The sequence below is a fragment of the Lepidochelys kempii genome, chromosome 1 (genome assembly GCF_965140265.1).
Source record: "Lepidochelys kempii isolate rLepKem1 chromosome 1, rLepKem1.hap2, whole genome shotgun sequence".
Taxonomy (NCBI): Eukaryota; Metazoa; Chordata; order Testudines; family Cheloniidae; genus Lepidochelys; species Lepidochelys kempii.
The window spans coordinates 204222340-204245834 of NC_133256.1; the positions used below are offsets into that span (position 1 = coordinate 204222340).

The window sequence follows — 23495 nt, forward strand, 5'->3', positions numbered from 1 at the left end:
ATGCTTTTCCCCATGTGAGCTCTTCGAAAGCTGTGCTAAGCAAAGCAAGGACACTGCTTTTTTGAACTCACACTATTTAATTTCTCGTCACCTCTAAGCAATCATACTTTTTGTACCCTGTGCACATCTTAACGGCTCATCTGAAAGACAACACCTTCAGCCACACAAAACCGCCGAGAGCATACTGAGGCATTGGCTCAGCACTGACTCAGAGAAAAGAGTGCCCTCTCTTGAATCATCAACACTATATCATACCTGATCATACTTGCACTCCCAAATTTTCCTTCGAGACCTCTTAGCCAAGCTCTAACACTGCTCAACTTGTAAGTTCATATAAGATCACAACATACCAGGGTGTGTCTCCAGCCAGTAATGAGGTTTTATAAGTTTCTGACAGCAAGAGACAGAGACAAAGAAGAGAACCACTCTCAGTTGGGCAAAAAGCCAGAGCATTATTTGGTGCCCGAAGCTGGTATAAGGGCATCCACAGTAAGAAGTTGTAACTGCTTAGGTGCAGCAGAAATCAATACACTAAAAGTGAATCCCTTGGTAATCCTTTTTGGAAGTGCTAATGTATTTTGCATTAGTGAGAAAATCTTGTTTATCCACAATCAGTCAAAATTTGATTGGAAATAAACCTTTCAGATGATGGTACATTTACTGAGCTGATCTTTTCTCTTTTTTCTGGGTATCTCTAAAACTAGCTAAAGTTTAGAGCTCAACAAAATCAGCGCTGAGTGTCTGTGGGTTCCAGAAATTAACTGACCAGGAGGATCTTTCGAAGGTGAGCTTATTCTCATTGTTCCACTTCTTCACACTAGAAATTTGAGTGAAAGAGACACAGACACCAGGATGCGTCATCAAAATGAGCTGGGTTAGGACTCAGTTTAGTATTGCCAAAGTGCCCACAGCCAGCTAATCTAACAAGACTGAGTTTAAAATGGAGTTGGAATTAAATTATTCCTCGTCCACCCCAGCGTCTGTTACTCAAGCTTCTTAATGGAAGGAGTGTAGTTTGAGAGAGAAGGGAGACAGGCAGGCAGGCGCATGTTCTCACCTGAGGCTGCTGTAGCATTTGTAGGGGTTGAAGCAGCTGCTTGATTCCGAGCATGAGCAGGGATGAGGATCGAAGCCAAAGATGAGTTACTTGACAGTTCTGGAGGGGAGGTGGAACAAACAGAGTTAGCTTATAGTCCACACAGAACCTCTGCATGCAGATTAACTCCTTGGGTTTCTCAGCACACGTAACCATCAATGAAATGCATGCCCTAACAAACAAGGTCACATTACACTTCCATGTATGTCCATGAGCAAGAGGAAGCCACAGTGATATCGAGCATGGGAATTTCCAGAGCAAAGCGTCTCTGTATCAGCTACAAGAAGTGATCATTTCCCTGTGAAAGGAGATGACCATGGAGTAAGCAAAGCACCAACCAGTCCTGGTCCTTGGAAACAGCCTGTTAATACGACTTCATTCTGAGAATCACCCTTTCCCTCCATGAACACACCCACTCAGTCATCTTAAAGGAGAAGGCTGATGACAACAATGTGCTTCTTTGGGCATTGACTGTTACAGGTTCGCCAACAGCTCAGGGGAGTCAGTTCCTTGGCTCACAAACTCCACTAGAGACACAAAGTGTGCGAGGTAATAGCTTTTATTGAACAAACTTCTGTTGGCGAGAGAGACAAGCATTCGAGAGATGCCACTATACTGCTGAGATGGGACAGTGTCTGTGTCTCTCTCTCGCCAACAGATGGTCCAATAAAAGCTATTACCTCACCCACCTTGTCCCTCTAATACCCTGGGATCGACACAGCTACAACTACACTGCATTAAACTCCACTAGTCAGGGACCTACAAGCCCAACACCAGTGACATAGTTAAGTCTCCTTAAATGCTGCCACGCAGCCTAGAAGGGCTGATACTTCCTTTGAAGACACAGTGAAAAGCTGAGGGGTTTGATTTTAAGGTCAGTTAAATGGAACACAAAAGTTACTACTGTTCTTTCAAAAAAAAACGTAACTTAAGAAAAATAGAACAGTCAAGTTGCTGAGGCCCCAAATTTAAAATAGATGCAATATGTATCGGAGTAACAGTCATCTTATAATGGCAACTGGTGGTAATACTATCAGCTAAGTGTGATGGGGTGGAGCAGACTAGGTCATCAAGTGATAATATGGCAGGCTGCCCTGAAGGGGATCACTCTAGTACTACACTGAAGCTGGCAATGGAGCAGAGAGGAAGGAGAGCCTCCCGATGGCTGCTTCAGAAGTGGAAAAGATTGCCTCTAAAGGAAGCCACATCCAGATAAAGCAACGGGGCAGTCACCTCAAGGAAGGAGGAGAAAGACAACCCTTGGCACTGCAAGAACTCGCCTGGGAGAGAAGTGCATGCAGACAGTAGTTAACATAAACTCTGTAAAGAGAGAAAAATCTGTCCTGAAACCAAGTCCAATCATCCCAAAAGGGTGGTTTTGTACATGACTGTCACTAGCTACTAGGTTTTATCTACTACGCAGATTAAGGAGCCTATGTCTTTTCTGTAACATGTACATTGAATTTAGAGCCTATAAGGGCTGACGCGTCCATTTGATTTTTTTCCGTTTCTCAACAAATAATGTAAAAAGAAAAAGTAATTGACTGAGAAGCCAAGCTGGAGAAAGCTCATTTCAACTACTTACTAACCTCTCACCAGTGTACAGTGTTGGGCTGTGCTTCCACAAAATACACAGATATTCTGACTGGCCGTAAGTAAACATGAGTCACTGCAATAACTGAAACCAGACCAACACCATCTAACTATCAGCACACGGCTATTAGCCGCTCCATGCCCAAAGAAGTTACTCCACTCTTTCCCCCCACACACGAGTAATTTCTTAACTCAGTTGGTATAGAGAACTCACTGTGTGTCTCGCTCTTTCTACAGCTCCTAGTGCAAACAAATATACTTTTCTGTTACCCACTGGCATATAATCCAACAGGGAAATGAAGGGGAAATATGGACACTTACCCTACCAAGAGCACAGCAAAAATGTCATTCATTTTGCTTGACATAGTACCCCTTGATGGCAGAGTTTTAGAGATAGCACACCCAGCTAAAATGTATTGCAGCCAAGCGTCTATAGCCACACTCCCAATGTCTAAAAGGTATGGCTGACCTAGTATAACTACAATGAGTCAACACAGCTTCCATTCCCCTGTGATTCTTCCGGCATCCAGTCATTAAAGAACTCAGCTCACACTGGCAGAATAGCCACTTTCACTCACTAAGCATATTCCCACCTGTGGTTCAGGCAGAAAAATCTACTAGAAGTGCAAACATGTCAGAAGCTACTCTAGGGGGTAGAGATAATAGGCAGAAGAGGCCCACACCCTCTCCATTGTATCCAGGAATCTAAATTCAGGATGATGTGAATACCACAGTATTTCAACTAGAGAGGGATGGATCAATTCAGAGAAAATAACTGACCCAAAACAAACGGCAATTTTTTGAAATTTAATTAAAGATTTGGTTAAAAGCTTAATTAAATATGTGTTCTCTTATTTGTGTGTAGCTGCAACACACCTCCTGGTTCTGCCCACTACTGGACATGCCAAAATACTGCAGGGAATGGCTGGATTTGTATTATCTGCAGCCTGTCTGCCTCCCTTCTCTCTCAGGAGATTTCCAGCCCAAGATATGAAAAAGAACCTTAACTTTAGGATGCCTAACTGAATCAAATCCCCAGCTCAGGACTCTGAAGCCCTCTCTACACTCTGTAAATAAACAAACTAAATATGGCTGTAAGAAGCCATTGCCTGGAAAGCCTTTAGATTTCAAAGACTTCAGCATCTCCTGTCCACACACAATTGTCCAAGACATCTTACAAGGACTGGCTGCCACCACTGGGACCATGTTTTTAGTTCAGTTCTAGCAGAATCAGGGCAGTTTACAGAGGTATATCCCCATCAAGGAAAAGGAACTCAAACATTACAGATGTATCAGTTCAGCCTGTCCTCCTAGCTCCATCCCAATGCAATGTCTTGTGTTTAGAAATTGCCCAGTAGCCCCATTCCCAATATCAATGGGTTAGTTACTTCAGGAATCCCAAAATGCATTGGTAAAACTACAGTTTTAAGACCTGTTTGCTGCATGTGCAAACATTGCTAAACAGTCACAAGGACAAGTGAGAGGACCTAACTTTTCACGCAATTTTGTCACTGCAACAATTTCTTCTCAACATAGACAAGCCCTTCAGAGTTTTCAGCCCCCATACATTTCAGACTGCACCCCTTTCCAAGTCAAGCTATTCTGTCTGAAAGTGAACTGGACCGGCATAGCACTCAAAAGGTTATAGTGCGAAGATTTCTAGTTATGTGGAGACACAGTTAGGTTTCAAATGAAACGTTTTGATTAAAAAAACAAAATAGAACAATACACCTGACTGCTCTTTACTGCCTAAAAAAGACACTGGCAAAATGGCAGCTGTGTCAGAGACAGAAAATCATTTTCTTATCTGCTGGTTCAACTGCAAAACTTCACACTAGTAATGATTAACAGAGCACAATAGTAACAGGAATATCAGATGCCTCGGTGGGACTGAGCTGGTAGGATCTGTTACAACACTGGTAGTTCAGGGCGACAAAAATGCATAAACAATTGTGGATGAAAGCGATCACAGGATCATAGAAGATTAGGGTTGAAGGAGACCTCAGGAGGTCATTTAGTCCAACTCCCTGCTCAAAGTGACGCGGGAGGTTGTGCAATTTCAACAATACCACCGACACTTGCACAATCTTGTGTGTGGACAATGATTTTTACAGATCTAGCAGGACTAAACAGTACAACAATCTCCCCTTATAATGTAAATCGGCCCTGTGTATGTGTTATTAAAACTACATTCCATATTGGTTTAGCCTGTCCACTCTCTCTCTCTCTCTCTGGGAGATGTTTTGGTACATCCAATGCAGTGCACTTCCCACATGGGTAGTGTGAATCATGTTAAGTCAGAAGACTATGTTTGTTTACACCCTCCCTGGCAGGACTTGAACTACCTCCCTGGCAGGACTTGAACTAAAGTGGTAGCATGGTTTAAAAGTTACGTTGTATGGACACAAACCTTGCTTCGGTTACCTGGGTTACAACAGGGCACCATGTTTCAAAGTTGGGAGCATAGACAGGACTCTGTTTCAAGCATAAGAAGGTGGATCTTGCACTTACTACAGAGCAGGCATCAATGCCTAAACTACATGGGCTGAACTGGAATGGGAATGGATTCCTAGCAGGTAACAATGCATAGGGATTCTTCCCTGCCTTAATGCTAAGGGCTTGCAGCTATTTATTTAGAAGAATACACTACAACACTAACAAGCTTGTACACCACATTTCTTGCACTCCATACTTAACCAGACCAACCCTAAAGACTTATCAAATGTGAACGGAGAGAATAAATGATGTAAAGGATGCAAGCTCTGCACATACATTTTTGGGGGGAAAGGGGGGGGCAAGGATGGCTAATTTGGTACTGGTATGGCCGCAGATAGTTCAACATGAAACATTTCAGGATCATGCTGCGTAATTTAAAAAGTAACTTCCTCAAAAGTTCTTTCTGCTGGATGACGGACATAGTATTTACAGCCCTGGAGAACTAAGGACTCCATATTTGCCCCCCCGCACGACCAGACAGTCTTGGCAGCAGCAGTGCAAGCTTTCCCACATTGCTTCCCAAAACCTGCTTCAAACACGATGGAACAGGGTCACCTTTAGAAGGCAATTCAGTCTCCGTGGTCCACCGGGTCCTCAACCTTTGGGTGAGACTCCAAACAAAGGTGTCACTTGGACTGTGGACACTAGGAATTGGCCTGAAGCTGTAAACTTACTTTATGCAATCAGACAGTAATGACTTCCAGTCCCGTGGACTGAGTTGAATCAATAATGCAAGAGGATAATGATTTCATAACCCTTTCCTTCCCTCCCCCGAAGCTGATGCAGTCCATTTTTGAGAATGATCATTGGCTATACAACGGGTCCATGTTCTTGCCCCACCTCTTGATTTTACTATTGGGGGAATGGTATTTGTATGACAGAACTTTTGGCACAGTGCTTCTTCCCAACGGAAAGCTCCTCAGTGCTCACAGGCTACCTTGAGTGGTGAAGTTGAAGAGTGCAGGTTTCTCTCGCCCATTCGGTAGTTTGACATTTGGGTCCCGTAGTTCATCGAAGAAAGAGTGTGCACATGCTTCCAGGGGAGTCAGGCGGGCAGTGGGGGTGTACTCCAGCAGACGGCTACATAGTGCGATTGCTTCTGGTGGAGTGCGGGGTCGGAAGACCTACAGAAAAACAAGAAACAGATTGTTTGGGCTTGTTTCTTTTTTATTACTGCAGCAAGTCTGAGCAATTAAATCTCTCAGTGCCTAGTGAGTTGAAACTAAATGCTATTTGTGCTAATATAATGGGTCCTCAGGTATTGGGATGGGAGAATCCAGCTTCTGGGGTTGAAAAGGTTAAGTGAAAAGGATTTTGCTGTGTGGGTGAAGGTGCAATGCTAGTGAAAGGCTGCATGGGAGAGCTCAGAGAAACAACTCTAAGAATTAAAAGAAAATTCATTGATCTTATGACAACACACACATTGGGTGAAATCAGCCATGCATATGATAGGGAGAGGGGTGCAAATGAGCAGGATTCATTGAAAGTTAAAATTAAAAAGGTTGCCATTGTTCATTTTGGCAGCAAACAAATGATTTTCCCCCCTAATGTGGATTTTTGCAGGCAAGTTGGTCAGATTATTGCTATGGATGACACTGTTCAAGTTTGGAAATGAACAGGTTTGGTGCAGAAAAGCTCTCTACTTCAAGTTTACAGGTGCTTCTTCTTCTTGACATTATTGTGTTAAGTGATTCCTACTAGTTAACAGAGATAATTCCTGCACATTTGGAGTTTGTGAGAACACTAAAAGGTGATGAGTGAGAAAGCTATCTGACTCTCTCAGAAGTTTACCTTGAGGATATAAACCACAGAGTTCACAGCAGTTCTTCCTTGAAGTTATAGTTCAGATCCCTTAAAAAATGGTCCTACATAGCCAGAATGACGCCCCAAATCTGCCTTCCCCATCACATTACATTCAAGGCAAAATTGGACAGTCACATCCATGTCCTTAACACGCTGCTTGAGCTGTTTCCGTTCACTCTGTTGCACGTGGAATACAGGCCAGGGAGAAGCGTGGTGAGAGGTGGGGTGGGAGTGTTAAATTCTGATGTCAGCATTTTTGATGCAATTGAGCTAATCCAAAATGCTTTTGAACCAATGCAGGTGAACCCAAACCACCTAGCATCAAGGAATGACCTATACATCATATGCTAACTGACTGCAGCCCCAGGCACCTGGACAGGCTCAGCTTCAGTAGATTTTAAACTGATGACATTTATGCTCATATTAATTAAAATTAACCTGGTCACTGACAACAATTGACTGATTTTTTTTTAAACCCCTTGGTGCCCAGCTGGGTCAGGAGCACCTGAGTTAGTTCTAATGCATTCTGTACTAACTCATCATGTCAGGGAATCCTGACTCCTGGAGTCAAAGAGTTAAGGTACTAAAAGAGCAGAATTTGTTCAGGTTGCTGGGAAGATACCATGGGCACGACAGTAATGTAAGAAAAAGCTTCTGTTTGGCACTAAAGTCCAAATACTGTAGCCCCTGCAGTCAGTTCTAATGACTTCTACACTTGAAGTAGCTGCGTGTATATTTTTAGGGGGAGGGATAGATGGAGGTTATTTACATTCAGTGTCAAAACCCATTGCCTCCAGAGTTCGGATTACTGACCACAATACAAGGGTGGTGCAGTGGCATATGATTCCCAAGTTACAGCCCACACGAGAACAGGACAGTCTCCTTTTATTAAATGAAGATAGAAAACAGAGAACCACTGAAATCTGCCCTTTAACAAAGGAATCCCTCTGACCCCCCACTCCCTTAAATTCCTCATCTTTCAGGTCAGTGAACCTCTGTCAACATTTATAGAATTTAAGAAACAACTGCTCAGCCTCTGTCTGGACTGGGAATGAGTCACTCAAGGTAAGCAATTACTACAATAATCTATACGCCAGAAACTGAAAAACCAAAAAACCCCACACAAATACCCACCCTCCGCACATAAAGAGTTATTAAAAAGTGAAACGTGTGCAGATCTACGCCTATCTAACCATTATCTTTTTGTATGACATGGGGAAAATATTCACCTGGCTGCTAGCTGATGTGTGGCTGTTTTAACCCAACTTTTCCACTTCTAGCTTTTCTCTCTCCTCTTTTCAAGACTAGCCCTAATAATTTGAAAAAATATTTAAGTACATACCCGCACTCCTGAGGTGAAATGTCCTGTTCCTGACGAGTCCTAAAGATGATAATGCAGTGAAATAATCCAAACAGGGGGAGTCAATCCAAAAGAGAATAGTCCAGCAAGGAAAAATATATCCAATATTATAAGAAATCCATGGCGTGGGGGACATAGAAAATGTTTATACAATTAGAAACTTTAAACATCACTCTCCATAGCAGCAAGTCCAACTTGACCACAGTGTATGCCAAAAAAATTGATTGTGCAATGGTGAGGCATAGTATAGAAACATTTCTATGTTAACTTATGTTCCAATGCCAGTGCGTTTACTAAAAAAATAAATAACAAAAAAAGTTGAAATCAAAATTCTAACTAGAAAGAAAAGGGTAACTGAGCTGCCATCTTAAGCAATTTGCAGTCCTCTCTGTCCTGGATATAAATGTCCATAGACAACGGGGCTGAATTAGTTTGTCTTAGTGTGTGCATCCCTCATGCACAGACTACATATTTTTCCTCTGTAAATCTGTCCCAGAGACACAATGTGAAAATTTTTTAAAAAACCAATTTATAATTTCTGCTGAAGAGAAAATAAGAAGTTTTAATTTGTATTTCTCATTTGGCTGTTTTAAATTTGTGTGAGCTATGAGTGTATCAGGCCGCCGCGGATTATTCTCCATTTTGGATTGACTTCCCCACCAATGGATTTGATTTGATGATGTTATCTCTTTAGGATTCTTCAGGAACTGGACATGTCTCCTCAGGAGTGAGGGTATGGACTTAATTTTCTCACTTTACTGTGGGCTTTCCCCCCCGCCATATCCTTGCACCCATTACTTAAAGCAAAAACCTGCATCTTTTAGCTATAGTAATTCAACACAGTTCCACCAGAAATTCTGACTAATTCACCCACCAAGAACTACACAAAAGGGTACAACATTAAACATGAAGAGCAAGGGACAGTCACAGTTACAGGTGAAGTGCACAACAATAAGTATGCTAACACTTAAGCACAATGGGGCACATCCTGAAAGCTGGGATGGTGTCAGTGCTCTATTGTGCCTAAGTGCCTAAAGGACGGACGTGACTCACCATTACCTGTGAACTCCCTCACTCTTATGTTCTGGTGAGACAGTTAAACAGTCTGAATGTAGTTTTCAGTGAGGGAATTGATTTTAATAAATAATCCGCGGATTATTTTTTAGTCTGCGGACTAAAATTTAGTGCACGGACTAAAATCCGGCCCATCAGAGTAAAATCTACGTCAGTTTACAATACACCTGGGTGAAGGGGGGAAAAAAGCTAAGTTCACAAAGTGAATATCGTTGGGGAGACTAACATTTAGTATGCAGACTAAATACGGCTGGGCAAAATGCACAGCAAGGCCACAGACAAAAAAAGAAACAAAAAAAAACAAAAACAAAAACCAACCAAAAAAACCACTGACAGGAACTTTTAAAGTGATCAAATACTACCCCACCTGCGCAGCAATTCATTTTTATAAAATGAAACAATTCCTTTTTTCAAGGTGAGATGTCCACAGTAGGGACAGACTCGTAAATTTCATTTTCAAAAATGAATGTGTTTTGGAGATAAACAAATGCAAAAAATGGTCTTTACAGATTAACATTTTTCAAGCAGAATTTGCACTTGTATGACTCAAACTAAATTTCCCAAAACAATCGTTTTCAGGCCGAGACCTCGCTCGCCAGAATTTCAGCCACTATTGCATTTTTTATGGCTGAGTTACAAACCCGTGAAAATGCTTGTGCAGAATGCACACGTAGAGAGTCATCTGAGCAGCCGTACCGCTTTTTCCTTCCACTCTCCAGTGACTCTATACTATATCAAAAAGCTGGAATACAATGCTACTTCTTCCTTTTTTCAAGTCTGTTGTTGATGTTCAAATGCTAATAAACCTTCATGGCTAAATAGGAAAACCAAGTTTGCTGCCTCTTCCAAATGGCCCCTCCTTCCTAAGATACACTGTGATCAATGTGCATTTTACTAATCACTTTTCAGAGACTGGCAATCATCGTAGACCTTTCAAAAACCATTGCCAAATTAAATGTCTCTAATACGACTCCCTGTTCCATTCCTCAAAAGGTGAAAGAACTTTTGTGAAGTCTTTGTTCACAAGCAGCATATTCACTTTTAATCTTCTCAATTTAAAGTAGCTGCAGTTGGTTAACAGTGCTCATGACCTGCCTGAATTTTAAAATCTTTCTACAGTGAGAGTGGGAAGAAAGAGCACAGATGGGGCTTAGGACGAACACACATCTTGCTTTACTCAGTCAGCATTCAGCTCTCAAACCAGACCACATGGGGTACTGGCAACGTATTGTTTTAACCAAATGGCTAGTCTGACTTTCAGTCATTGACATTCTTATAACAGACTTTTTTCCATGCACAACATGGAATTAATTCTCTTTTCTCTGTATAATTAAGCACCAAATGCGAGGCTTGACAATGTTACCCCAGCGTGCTCGTCTATCCTCATATGTATTACAAGACATTATTTCATGCCATCAGCGACAATGTATTTTGCATGCAGATTGTTGCAACTGTTAGCATGCTGTGACACCCAAGAAAGCAGAGGCTTATTAAAAATCACTATGGTGCTATTGCATAAGAACGACCATACTGGGTCAGACCAATGGTCTTTCTAGCCCAGTATCCTGTCTTCCGACAGTGGCCAATGCCTGGTGTTTCAGAGGGAATGAACAGAACAGACAATCCTCAAGTGATCCATCCCCTGTCGCCCATTCCTGGCTTCTGGCAAACAGAGTCTAGGGACATTTCAGAGCATGGTTTTGCATCCCTGCCTATCCTGGCTAATAGCCATTGATGGACTCATCTAGTCTTGGCCTTCCCTGCATCCTCTGGCAAAGGTGTATGTTGTGTGAAGAAACACTTCCTTTTGTATGTTTTAAACTTGCTGCCTCTTAATTTAATTTAGTGACCTTAGTTCATGTGTTATGAGAAGGAGTAAACAACACTTCCTTATTTATTTTCTCCACAATACTCATGATTTTACAGATCTCTATCATATCCCCCTTAGTTGTCTCTTTTTCCAGGCTGAAAAGTCCCAGTCTCATTAATCTCTCCTCATATGGAAGCTGTTTCATACCCCTAATCATTTTTGTTGTCCTTTTCTGTACTTTTTCCCAATTTCAATATATCTTTTTTGAGATGGGGCGACCACATCTTCATACAATATTCAAGATGTAGGTGTACCATGGATTTATATAGAGGCAATATGGTACTTTTTGTCTTATCATCTATCCCTTTCCCTACGATCCCAACATTCTGTTAGCTTTTTTGACTGCTGCTGCACATTGAATGGATGTTTTCAGAGAACTATCTACAATGACTTAAAGATCTCTTTCTTGAGTGGTAACAGCTAATTTATACCCCATCACTTTATATGCATAGTTGGGATTATGTTTTCCGATGTGCATTACTTTGAATTTATTAACATTGAATTTCATCTGCCACGTTGTTGCTCAGTCACTAAGTTTTGTGAGATCCCTTTGTAACTCTTCAGTCTGCATGATCTTGAGTAGTTTTATATTATCTACAAATTTTGCCACCTCACTGTTTACCCCATTTTCCAGATCATTAATATGTTGAACAGTACTGGTCCCAGTACAGATCCCTGAGAGACACCACTATTTACCTCTCTCCATTCATTCTTACCCTTTGTTTCCTATCTTTTAACCAGTTATTGATCCATGAGAGGACCTTCCCTCTTATCCCATGACAGCTTGCTTTGCTTAAGAGCCTTTGGTGAGGGACCTTGTCAAAGGCTTTCTGAAATCTAAGTACACTATATCACCTTTGTCCACATGCTTGTTGACCCCCCTCAAAGAATTCTAGTAGATTGGTGAGGCAAAAAACATGTTGACTCTTCCCCAGGAAACTGTGTTCATCTATGTGTCGGATAATTCTGTTCTTTACTATAGTAGTAAAAACAAATTTCAACCAATTTGCCTGGTACTGAAGTTAGGATTACTGGCCTGTAATTGCCAGGATCACCTCTGGTGCCACATTAGCTATCCTCCAGTCATCTGGTACAGAAGCTGATTTAAACGTTAGGTCAAGTTTGTGACATCACCGTTAAGAATTTATCTCCATCTTCAAGAGTTTATAGGTTTTCCCAAAAACCACCAACACAGATCCAGGCTCATATTTGGTGTACAACTCCTCAGAGTCTGTAAGCTAGTCTTTAATAGTCAATGTGGTGGAATTGGGAGGGAAGAGGATAACATTTTATCTAAGTCTCTTTGGAAAGATTTTTATATTAGATCAACAGAGCAAGCTTCTTCCCCACCCACTCCTTCCAAAAGCCTGAATGTTCATTTAGTTGCTAATTTTCTTTTGCTAGATGTAGTAAGTGCAAAAATCCCATTGAAAAAAGTGACATTTTGGCATGCATTTGTTTGGGTTTTTACACTCTGGACTGGTGCTGCGTTTGGTTTAACAAGAAAGGAGAAATGATAAACTTTCAGAGGAAAATTACTTAATGTGTGCAGCAGGTTGTTTTGTTTTATAAATGCCATATTTGCAGCTCTGGAGACTGCAGGCTTCTATCCAAAGAACAGGTGCAATATAGTAGCATTGTAAGCTTCTTTGCTTCTCCACTGTATCCCACTATACAATTATCGCTCTTACCCCTAACTTGGAGGAATCATTTTATAGAGGGCAGTTCAGCATCTTTCATCACTGTGTCTGTCAAGACTGTCTATGAGGATATCAATTATGAAGTGTTCAAGAGATCAACTCATTTCACACAGGCCACCAAAGAAGCGATCAGCTAGTAACAGCTTTCAGTTGCTAGAGTTGGAGGCCAGATTCGAACTGATGCTCTAAAAATGAATGGCTCAGGATTGCATTATCAGTTCCCTGACACATCTACTCCCTATTTGATAAAGTTCTGTGAAGATTAAGGATTCAGAACCACTGATCTCACTAGAAGGAAGGAAATTTATCAAGGTTTCCCACACACTTCTATCAGAATTGGGAGAGACAAGGTGGCTGAGGTAATATCTTTTACTGGATCAACTTTTGTTGGTGAGGGAGACAAGCTTTTTAGCTTACACGGAGCAAATTTGAATGGAAAACCCCTTATTACACATTAGGGCTAACCATTTTCTCTGAGGGTTTCTTTGATGGATACTGGGACGCTGACTTTAAAAGCAATTTCACAGTGTAACTATCACAATTCTAGAACAAAAAGCAACTCTCAAAAGCTCCCACTAAGAGAAGTGTAATTTTAAAAGACTTCCAGTAAACAAACCACATTCACAGAAAAAAATGAAAGTGAAAAAAAGATCTATAAAGATGGCAATGTTAGAGTTGAGCTTCAGTCAACAAGGAAATTCAAGGTTAAGGTTGAAGTTTTGTCCCCTGAATGAACCAGTTATTGTATTCTGGAACTACAGAAGAATTTGAAAACTACTCCAAAGACAATTTTCTGAAATACTGTTCCTGGATGCCTCTCTGAGGTACATAATGCCTGCAACACGATGAAAATATTTTTTAAAAGGGTTAAAACAAGAAACCTTCTTAAGGAACCCCCTCTTCCCCCATGGTGCATTTTGAATGTATAACTTATATTCCCCTTTGTATTAAAAATTTAATATTTAATACTTTAAGGAGTATTCTTGGATGACACATTATAGAAAGGTTTCAGAGTAGCAGCCGTGTTAGTCTGTATTCGCAAAAAGAAAAGGAGGACTTGTGGCACCTTAGAGACTAACCAATTTATTAGAGCATAAGCTTTCGTGAGCTACAGCTCACTTCCTCAGATGCATATCGTGGAAACTGCAGCAGGCTTTATATATACACAGAGAATATGAAACAATACCTATTCCCACCCCACTGTCCTGCTGGTAATAGCTTATCTAAAGTGATTTCCAGCACAAATCCAGGTTTTCTCACCCTCCACCCCCCCATTATAGAAAGTGCTTTGCAAGTCATAAAATGCCTGTGAGATACCATTCTTTATATTCAGATAGGAAAAAAATGAGGTAGAGAGTGAGGGTTACAGGCCCAATCTGCAAAGGTACTTAGGCACTCATAGTTTTGCTTCCACAGCAATTCACAAAACTCCCGTTGAACCCTGTAGGTGCCTAGACTCACTTGGCACCTAAGTTTTTGAGCAAAAGTTCCTTTTGGGCCTAAATTTCTAGCATTACTGCCTCAAGTCTAGGCACCAGACACTTATTTCCCACCTAAGCCCCCAATTCACAAACATGAAGTGGGGGAGGAAGGAAGAGGGGAAGATAGGCACTCACCCACCTAAGTCACGTGTAGGGCCTGATCCACTAGGTGTGCTCAGAGGCCGCCTACCAGATTGGGTCCCATTCAAAACCCAGCAAGCCAGAGGAAGAGGTGGGGATGGTGCCCACTTTGTAACTTTTAGCCTACTGGTCAGAACACTTGCCTGGGATGTCGGAGACCCAATTCCCTCCTCTGCCAGAAGGGAAGAGAGGATTTGAACAGGGGTCTCCCACCTCTCAGGGGAGTGCCCTAACAAGGGAGCTATGGGAGATTGTGGCATGCTGCTCCCTCAGTCACTCCTGTTGAACCTGTTCCACTTTGGATAACAAAAGAGTGATTGGAGCAGCGAGATTGGACCCTGGGTCTCCCACCTCCCACGTAGGTGCTCTAATGACATGGCTACTGAGTCATTTTCACTCTCTCTGAGAGGATCCAGGCTTAAGTGACTTACAAGTGAGTCAGTACAGGGCTGGGATCAGAACCAGAATCTTGTGTTGCATACTTAATCTCCAATCAACAGTCCACAAACTTGTAACGGGATCATTTGCATAATATGTTTTACTTTGCCAAGTTCTCAAAGGAATATTCATTACCCAGTAAGCTGTTCAGCTTCTGCCAAATCTTAAATGAAAAAGATATAAAGTAAGAAAAGAATTCCTTTTTTATATTTCAGTTCGGACACTCAATCTGAACTGCTCAGAGCCTTCCCAGGAAAGGCAACATCATTGGCCGAGAAGCACTAAACTATATGTGCTGCAATATAAAGGCAAAGCAGGAAGTAAATTACAGAGGACACTTCACACCAAACTTTGAATTTCCTTGTTCATGAGGATGTAAGTCACATCTTTAATATTATAGTAATTAAAAAAAAAAATTGAATGGTGTATTGTTTTTTTTTGTCACACACAAAAACCTGACAATTTCTTTTTGACAGTACTGGGCAGGAAAAGGATAATTTCTTACCTGACAATTTAGTTTGTCTTACATCACTCTAAAGGAACAGGTGGAAACAGGAGACTCACTGACAAAGTCACTGTCCCCTACACACAGAGTAGGATGGCCTGAACTTCCCAGTAAAATTTAAGTGGTTTTTTACTTATTTCAAATACAGTTATTTTCACCGTTAGACTAAAAAGCAGGGGCAAAATAACTATGGAAATATGGCACAGCCATAACAGATTATGAAAAATGGGAGAGGTGAACTGTTGAAGAATTATGAAAAACTACATTATTTTGGAAGAAACAATCAGTCTCCATTACTCTCTTACATCTGTATAGACAAGTGAGACATACTTCTAACCACAGGAAGTATAGCAGAATTTGCCTTTTTAACAATGTAATGTAGGCCATTTTATAAGATTATTGACAAAAGAATACAACAAAACATAGAACTAAATTATTTATGTCCCACAAACATTTTATATCAATTAGAATGAGAATGAACAGAATGAATAATCTATTTGATTGTTTGATAATCTCCCCCCAAAGCTAGAGTCTGAACATGAATTTTGGAAGCTGTAGAAGCAGAACAGAATCTGCATAAATCCTGGGAGAAAGTGAGGATAGCAACAGCGTGAAGGAAAGGTGGCAGCAATAGAGAGAGATAGCTAGAACCAGCAAGAGGAGAGAGAAAAGCTCACAGATGAGACTGTGCTATTTGACCTCAAGCCCAGACTGAGGGGATAAGAACAAGGCTGGCCTGCAGCTTACCCAAAAGATCCCAAGTTCCAGGATCAGTCATTAGCATACTATTTAAATATGCATACATAGAGAGAGGAAAGCTAGTAAGAAAATATGTTTATAATAATAAAGTACTTTGGCCAATACTTTATTCTGGTATTAGTTCTCCACTGTACTATATGAAGAATGTCAAGTATCAGAGGGTATAATAATATATATAATAATAATGCCTGAATCTGTAATTTTCACTTTATGCATCTGAAGAAGTGGGTTTTTCACCCACGAAAGCTTATGCCCAAATAAATCTGTTAGTCTTCAAGGTGCCACCGGACTTCTTGTTATATGAAGAACGCATTCCTAAAGACAGCATCCACCAACCTAGTCTATAATGCCTCCTGAATGTTTACACAGATGGCCAGATTACTATCCTGCACAGCTCCAAAATGAAAACCACGATGTGCCAATAACCTTGGAGAAGTATCAGAAGGGCTCAATCCCAGCAATTCAAGATTCCTGGATGCAGTTCACCTTAAGTCGTAACTATTCTCTCTAGTCATATAAACTAATTATAAACTTATAAATAAATTCACAGAGGATAGGTCCATCAATGGCTATTAGCTGAGATGGTCATGGATACAACCCCATAGTCCGGGTGTCCCTAAACATCCAACTGCCAGAAGCTGGGACTGGAAAAAACAGAGGATGATCACTAGAAATTGCCCTGTTCTGTTCATTGCCTCTGAAGCATCTGCAACTGGCCACTACTGGAAAACAGGATACTGAGGTAGATGGACCATTTGAGCCAGTGTGGCTGCACTTATGTTCTTAGGGGCTTGCTCACAGGGAAGGAAAAACACTGCTTCATAAATTATGTAAAAATCAGAGAGCATCTTGGAGGTATGGGAATAGACCTTAACCTGTGCCTACTACTACTTTGCTGTGAAGGAAGACAATTCTCTTCAAAAACAGAACTTGGTCTCTTGTACTCTTCTCATTTTTCATTTCCCCTACCAAAATGACTCTTGTCCATTGTCATCACACCACTGGCCTGAAGATTCTGGGAGCAGTTAATGAAATTACTCTTTGGAGCACACCCAAATTTAATAGACTAGTGTTTTATGTGAGAAAATTTACTTCACATGTGAAAGTCTTGCAAGGGACAGTTATCCCAAGACACCAGAAAGACTAGGATCACTATAAATAACACAACATGCCAAAAGATAGTGTGCACATTCTGTTGAATTTTACCACCTATAACTAGGGCTCCCTGTCTGTCACGGAAGTCATGGATTCCATGACTTTCCACGACCTCTGTGACTTCTGCAAGGGCCAGTGTGGCTGACCCCAAGGCTGCCCAAGCAGCTGGCTCTGGGGCCAGCTGCTCAGATGGCCCTCTCAGGACAACCACACCAGCCGCTGCTCCGGCAGCCCAGGACAGCGGTCCCCCGCCAGCTGGAGCAGCCATGGTCCACTGGCCTGGGCAACAATCCCCTGCCGGCCGGAGCAGCCACGGTCCTCGGCAGCTGGTGTCGCTGGCCCCCCAGATGCCCCAGTGCCCCCCATCCCCCAGATCACAGGTATTTTTAATATAAAAGTCATGGACGGGTCATGGATCGTGAATTTTTGTTTACTGCCCATGACCTGTCCATGACTTGTTCTAAAAATACCCATGACTAAATCATAGCCTTACCTATAACCAATATAAACATCAGTCATCCTCACAACAATCCTGCATGGTAGAAAGAATTATCTCTATTTTATAGAAATGGAAGTACAGCAGTCAGGTTAAATGATTTGACTAAAGCAACAAAGACCATACCTCTCACACGACTGAGCTACCCTCATGGCCAGAAGTCACACTAGAAGCTCAGTAGAGAATCTAGCTCGGCTGTAGGCAGCTGGCTGGGAAGGAGCTTCCAATGACCCATCAGTAGCAACCTGGACAGCAGAGTCCCCACACCAAAAAAATGATCAAGGGTCCATGCAGAAATCAAGAGAGCTGTGACTATGGTTTACATGCACCCTAGTGATTAGCCTTCAACAACTATTAAGGGATCGTAAATAACCTGTGATTCTCAGGAAATACTGAAGACAAACTTTCAACCCTAGTAACTGGTTTATAATGGGGAAAAGAGCAAGGCTTTTAAAAAATAAAAGCTGAGACTGGCTCCGGCATTTGTTTGTTTCTCAGAGCAGGAATGGGCCAGTGACCATAACCTTCATCAGCGCAAAGGCCAGCTCCATATCTAACCATGTGAGCCATCTTTCAGACTTCTCGGGGAATGGTTCAGAAAGAGGGTCCGCATGGCCAGACAGCTCTGTGTGCTGCCTCCATCTGCAGGCGCTGCCCACGCAACTGAGGAGCCGGCGCTTGGGTAGAGCGCACAGTCCCCTGTCCATACCTCTGCCTAGGGACATGCTGGCCACTTCTGGGGAGCTGTGCGGAACCAAGTAGGGAGCCTGCCAGCCCCACCACCTCTCCCCCAAGCATCAGCAGTGCCACCAGGCCACCTCCCGCCCAAGCACCCGGGGTTCCTCCTCCTCCCCCAGAGTACACAAGATTTAGTAAGGGGTATATAGTACAAGCCATGGACAGATCATGGGTAGTAAACAAAAATTCATGGCCTGTGACCAGTCCACGACTTGTACTAAAAATTCCCATGACTAAAACGTAGCCTTACTTAGAACTACATTCGTGTCCGGGGGGGGGGGGGGGGGGGGGGAGGGAGGGGAGGAGGACTGGCACTTGCAGGAAGGAAGTGTTCAATTAAACAGTTTCAAGAATCTCCAACATATGGATGCAAACCTACAGTCCCTATCCATGTCAATACTGTACTTAGTGATATTATACTGAGTTTACATAGATGAGATGTCTTTAAATAAAACTAGATCTACTGGGTTTATGTGCTCTCCTCAATGAAGGGAAGGTGGCATAATGGAGTGGTGGTACCATCTCTATCAGATGAATATCACAGGAAAAGATCAAGAATAAGGATTGTACAGTAAAAATCCGTGGGTAATATGATTTTAAGTGGAGTTTATTCATGTACAGGGACCTGAGTGTAGCGCTAAGAAGTTTAAAATAGTTACAATTCCGAGGCCCATATGGCCATTACTATCTAGAGATTGTGTTAAATGCATTAGAAATACCCAAGACAATAGGTCCCAACTCCAAAGACCTTGTAATCTAAATACAGTAACTCCTCACTTAACGTTGTAGTTATGTTCCTGAAAAATGCTACTTTAAGCAAAACAATGTTAAGTGAATCCAATTTCCCCATAAGAATTAATGTAAATGGGGGGGTTAGGTTCCAGGGAAATTTTTTTCAGCAGCCAAAAGACTGTATTTTTTTATATATATATATATATATATATATATAATGCACATATAATATATAATATATTAATATATATAATTAATATATAATATAATGTATATTATTATATTATATATAATATAATATATAATACATATATTAATTAATATACAATATATAATGCACATATATGTGCAGTATATATGTGCAATATATGTGTGTGTATATATATATATATATGTGCAGTATAAGATTTAAACAATTGAATACTGTACACAGCAATGATGATTGTGAAGCTTGGCTGAGGTGGTGGAGTCAGAGGGTGGAAAGGGTGGGATATTTCCCAGGGGCTGCCTTACTGCTAAATGATGAACTAGCACTCGGCTGAGCCCTCAGGGGTTAACACATTGCTGTTAATGTAGCCTCACAATCTACAAGGCAACACAAATGGAGGGAGGAGAGACAGCATGGCAGACAGAAACACACACTGTGTGTGTGTGGGGGACGACACAGAGAGAGATGCGCATTGCCCCTTTACGTACACTGACCCCACAGTAAGTACACTGCCTTTTTAAGTAGATCAACAAGTTGAGACAGCAGCTGCTACCAGCAAGCTCCCTCAGTCCTGAGCCCTGTCATGTCCCTCCTCCCCCACTCTATGGAGATGGGGTAAGCAGGAGCAGGGGGACACCCTAACATTAGCCCCCCTCTCCTCCCACATCGCACAGCAAGCAGAAGGCTCCCGGGAGCAGCTCCAAGGCAGAGGGCAGGAGCAGCACATGGCAGCGGGGGGAGGGACAGCTGAACTGCCAGCAACTGATAGCCTGCTGGGACACACGGAACTTAGGGGAGCGGGGAGCTGATGTGGGGGGCTGCTGGTCCACCCTGGTTCCAAGCCCCCACCAGCTAGCTCCAATGGGCTGCTCTTCCTGCAAGCAGCAGACAAATCAGGCGGCTGCCAAACGATGTTATAAGGGAGCATTGCGCAACTTTAAATGAGCATGTTCTCTAATTGATCAGCAATGTAACAACATTAACCGGGACAACTTTAAGTGAGGAGTTACGGTAGATGACACAAAAACCAAAACTGGAGAGCATGGCAGAGAATGTTATGTAACACAAGAATATTTAATTCAAGTTTGCAATGTTTTAAAAATATCTTCCTTCATTCCCCTTGCTTATTTTACTTATTTATCTTTATTATAAATTATCTTTTTCTATTTACTTTATGATTAAGAGTTTGTAACCTTTATTCAACATGGTATACACAATAGACACGTTTCCCCCCCACTTTTAATGTTTTTATCTCCAACATAGTTTTATTAAACTAATTCTTTCCTAAAATGGTTTAGCTCTTTCCTATGACTAATCCTTTCCCATTGGTTAATTCTCTTAACAAATTCCTATTTATGCTGTTACCTATAGTTATTAATCCTTAACCAATACCCCTACCCTGCTCCCAACCCTTTCAGAAATCACAGATACCAGAAGTTACCATTATGATAATCTAGTCTGACCTCCTGTACACAACACAGACCACAGGACCTCCCTGAATTCCTCTTTGAACTAGAGTGTACCTTTTAGAAAAACATCCAATCTTAATTTAAAAGTCACCAGTGATGCAGAATCCACCATAACTTTTGGTAATTGTTTCCAATGATTATTTACTCTATTAAAAATGTGTCTTATTTTTAGACTGAATTTGCCTGGATTCAACTTCAGCCATTAGAACTTGTCATACCTTTGTCTGCAAGATGGGAGAGTCCTTTATTATCAAATATTTATTCCCTATCTTGGTCTTTACAGATTCTATGGCAATCACCCTTTAAACTTCTTTGTTATGCTAAACAGTTTGAGCTTCTCGAGTCTTCACTATAAGACATTTAATCATTCTCATGGCTCTTCTTTGAACCCTGTCCAATTTATCAGCATCCTTTTTGAATTGTGGGTGTCAGAACTGAACACAGTATTCCAGCAGTGGTTGCACCACTACCAAATACAGAGGTAATAGAAACTCCCTATTCCTATTCAATATTCCCGTTTTGTTTCTACTTCCAGGAATCACATTAGCCCTTTAAATCATAGTGCTGCACTGGGAGTTTACGTTCAGCTGATGATCCTCCATGAGCTCCAAATCTTTTTCAGAGTCCCTGCTTCACAGGATAGAGTCCCTCATCCTGTAAATATGGCCTGCACTTTTTGTTCCTCATTTTTTAGTGAGTAACTTCTCATTTGGACATATTAAAACGATTATTGTTTGCTTGTGCCCAGCTTGACCAAGTGATTGCTCTGTATCAGTGGCCTGTGCTCTTTCATATTTACCACTTCTGCAAACTTTATCGATGATTTCATGTTTTTTTCCAAGTCATTGATAAAACTCTTAAATAGTGTAGGGCCAAGAACTGATACTTGATGCCAAAATGCTAGCTTGTCTACAACTTTGCCTATCTCCAACCATGTTCAATCCAGCCCAAGAACACAGATGACTTGGCCAAACTCATTTGGTCCCATGAACATTTCTGAATTTTTGTTTAAATAAGGGGCAGTCCCACGTGCAGTGGAATGTGGAGGCTAAATGGGCCCAGTGCAGGGAAACCCCGCTACATTTTTTCTGTTTCAGAGGATAATTGTTTTAAACTTTGTTTTATTTAGTATTGCTTCTAGATCTACTATTCCTATCTCTTCTGCAGGGATCTTGAGCTAAAATTTTCCAAAGTAACTAATGATTGAGTACCCAACTGACAGGGCTTGCAGTTGATTTGTGAGAAGTGGCAAACTTCAGCAAGACCTGTTGTGGCTACACTGTCTGATTTAGGTCTTTGCAAGTATAAAGGTACTTTCTAAATTATTTTTGGTCTATTCTGTCATTAACATTTAATCTCCTGATAAAACTATATGTTTTTTTCTGCAGAGGTAGTTGTCCATACTACCCATTCTTGTGATTCTAGGGAGACCTACTTTTAATCTGGTTCTGTCCTACCATTCACTGTCTAAAGAACATTCTGACTCTTGGCAGCAGTCTCAACCGGCAGCCAAAATCTTGGGATGTTGATGACAATCATTCGATAAGGAGCACCTAATGTTCTCAGACCCAGACCAGGGTATTACATGAAGGCCACCATAGATCCCAGAGCTTTGAAAAACCTGAGTGTCTCTGGATTAAGTTTAGAAGTGTGAGCAACAAGGGTGTCGTGGTGGGAGTCTGCTATAGACCACCAGACCAGCGGAATGAGGTGGACGAGGCTTTCTTTCGACAACTCACGGAAGTTACTAGATCACAGGCCCTGGTTCTCATGGGGGACTTCAGTCACCCCGATATCTACTAGGAGAGCAATACAGCAGTGCACAGACAATCCAGGACGTTTTTGGAAAGTGTAGGGGACAATTTCCTGGTGCAAGTGCTGGAGGAATCAACTAGGGGCAGAGCTCTTCTTGACCTGCTGCTCACAAACAGGGAAGAATTAGTAGGGGAAGCTAAAGTGGATGGAAACCTGGGAGGCAGTGACCATGAGATGGTCGAGTTCAGGATCCTGACACAGGGAAGAAAGGAGAGCAGCAGAATACGGACCCTGGACTTCAGAAAAGCAGACTTTGACTCCCTCAGGGAACGGATGGGCAGGATCCCCTGGGAGAATAACATGAGGGGGAAAGGAGTCCAGGAGAGCTGGCTGTATTTTAAAGAATCCTTATTGAGGTTACAGGGACAAACCATCCCGATGTGCAGAAAGAATAGTAAACATGGCAGGCGACCAGCCTGGCTTAACAGTGAAATCCTTGCTGATCTTAAACACAAAAAAGAAGCTTACAAGCAGTGGAAGATTGGACAAATGACCAGGGATGAGTACAAAAATATTGCTCTGGCATGCAGGAGTGAAATCAGGAAGGCCAAATCACACCTTGAGTT

The 23495-nt window shown here is 41.8% G+C and overlaps 1 protein-coding gene across 6 annotated transcripts in view; it reads right to left on the bottom strand.

Moving 5' to 3' along the window:
• GSK3B (glycogen synthase kinase 3 beta) overlaps window positions 1–23495 on the bottom strand; it is a 267158-nt gene that overhangs the window by 14694 nt on the left and 228969 nt on the right. For 4 of the 6 annotated variants that reach the window (XM_073309401.1, XM_073309410.1, XM_073309420.1 and 1 more), the window contains exons 9-11: window positions 8331–8369; window positions 6123–6309; window positions 1058–1156 (exon numbers count right to left, since the gene is read on the bottom strand). In XM_073309401.1, the coding sequence (XP_073165502.1) occupies window positions 1058–1156; window positions 6123–6309; window positions 8331–8369 (325 nt within the window). The remainder of the gene's footprint in view (window positions 1–1057; window positions 1157–6122; window positions 6310–8330; window positions 8370–23495) is intronic. The other 2 variants (XM_073309439.1, XM_073309445.1) reach the window with 2 other exon arrangements.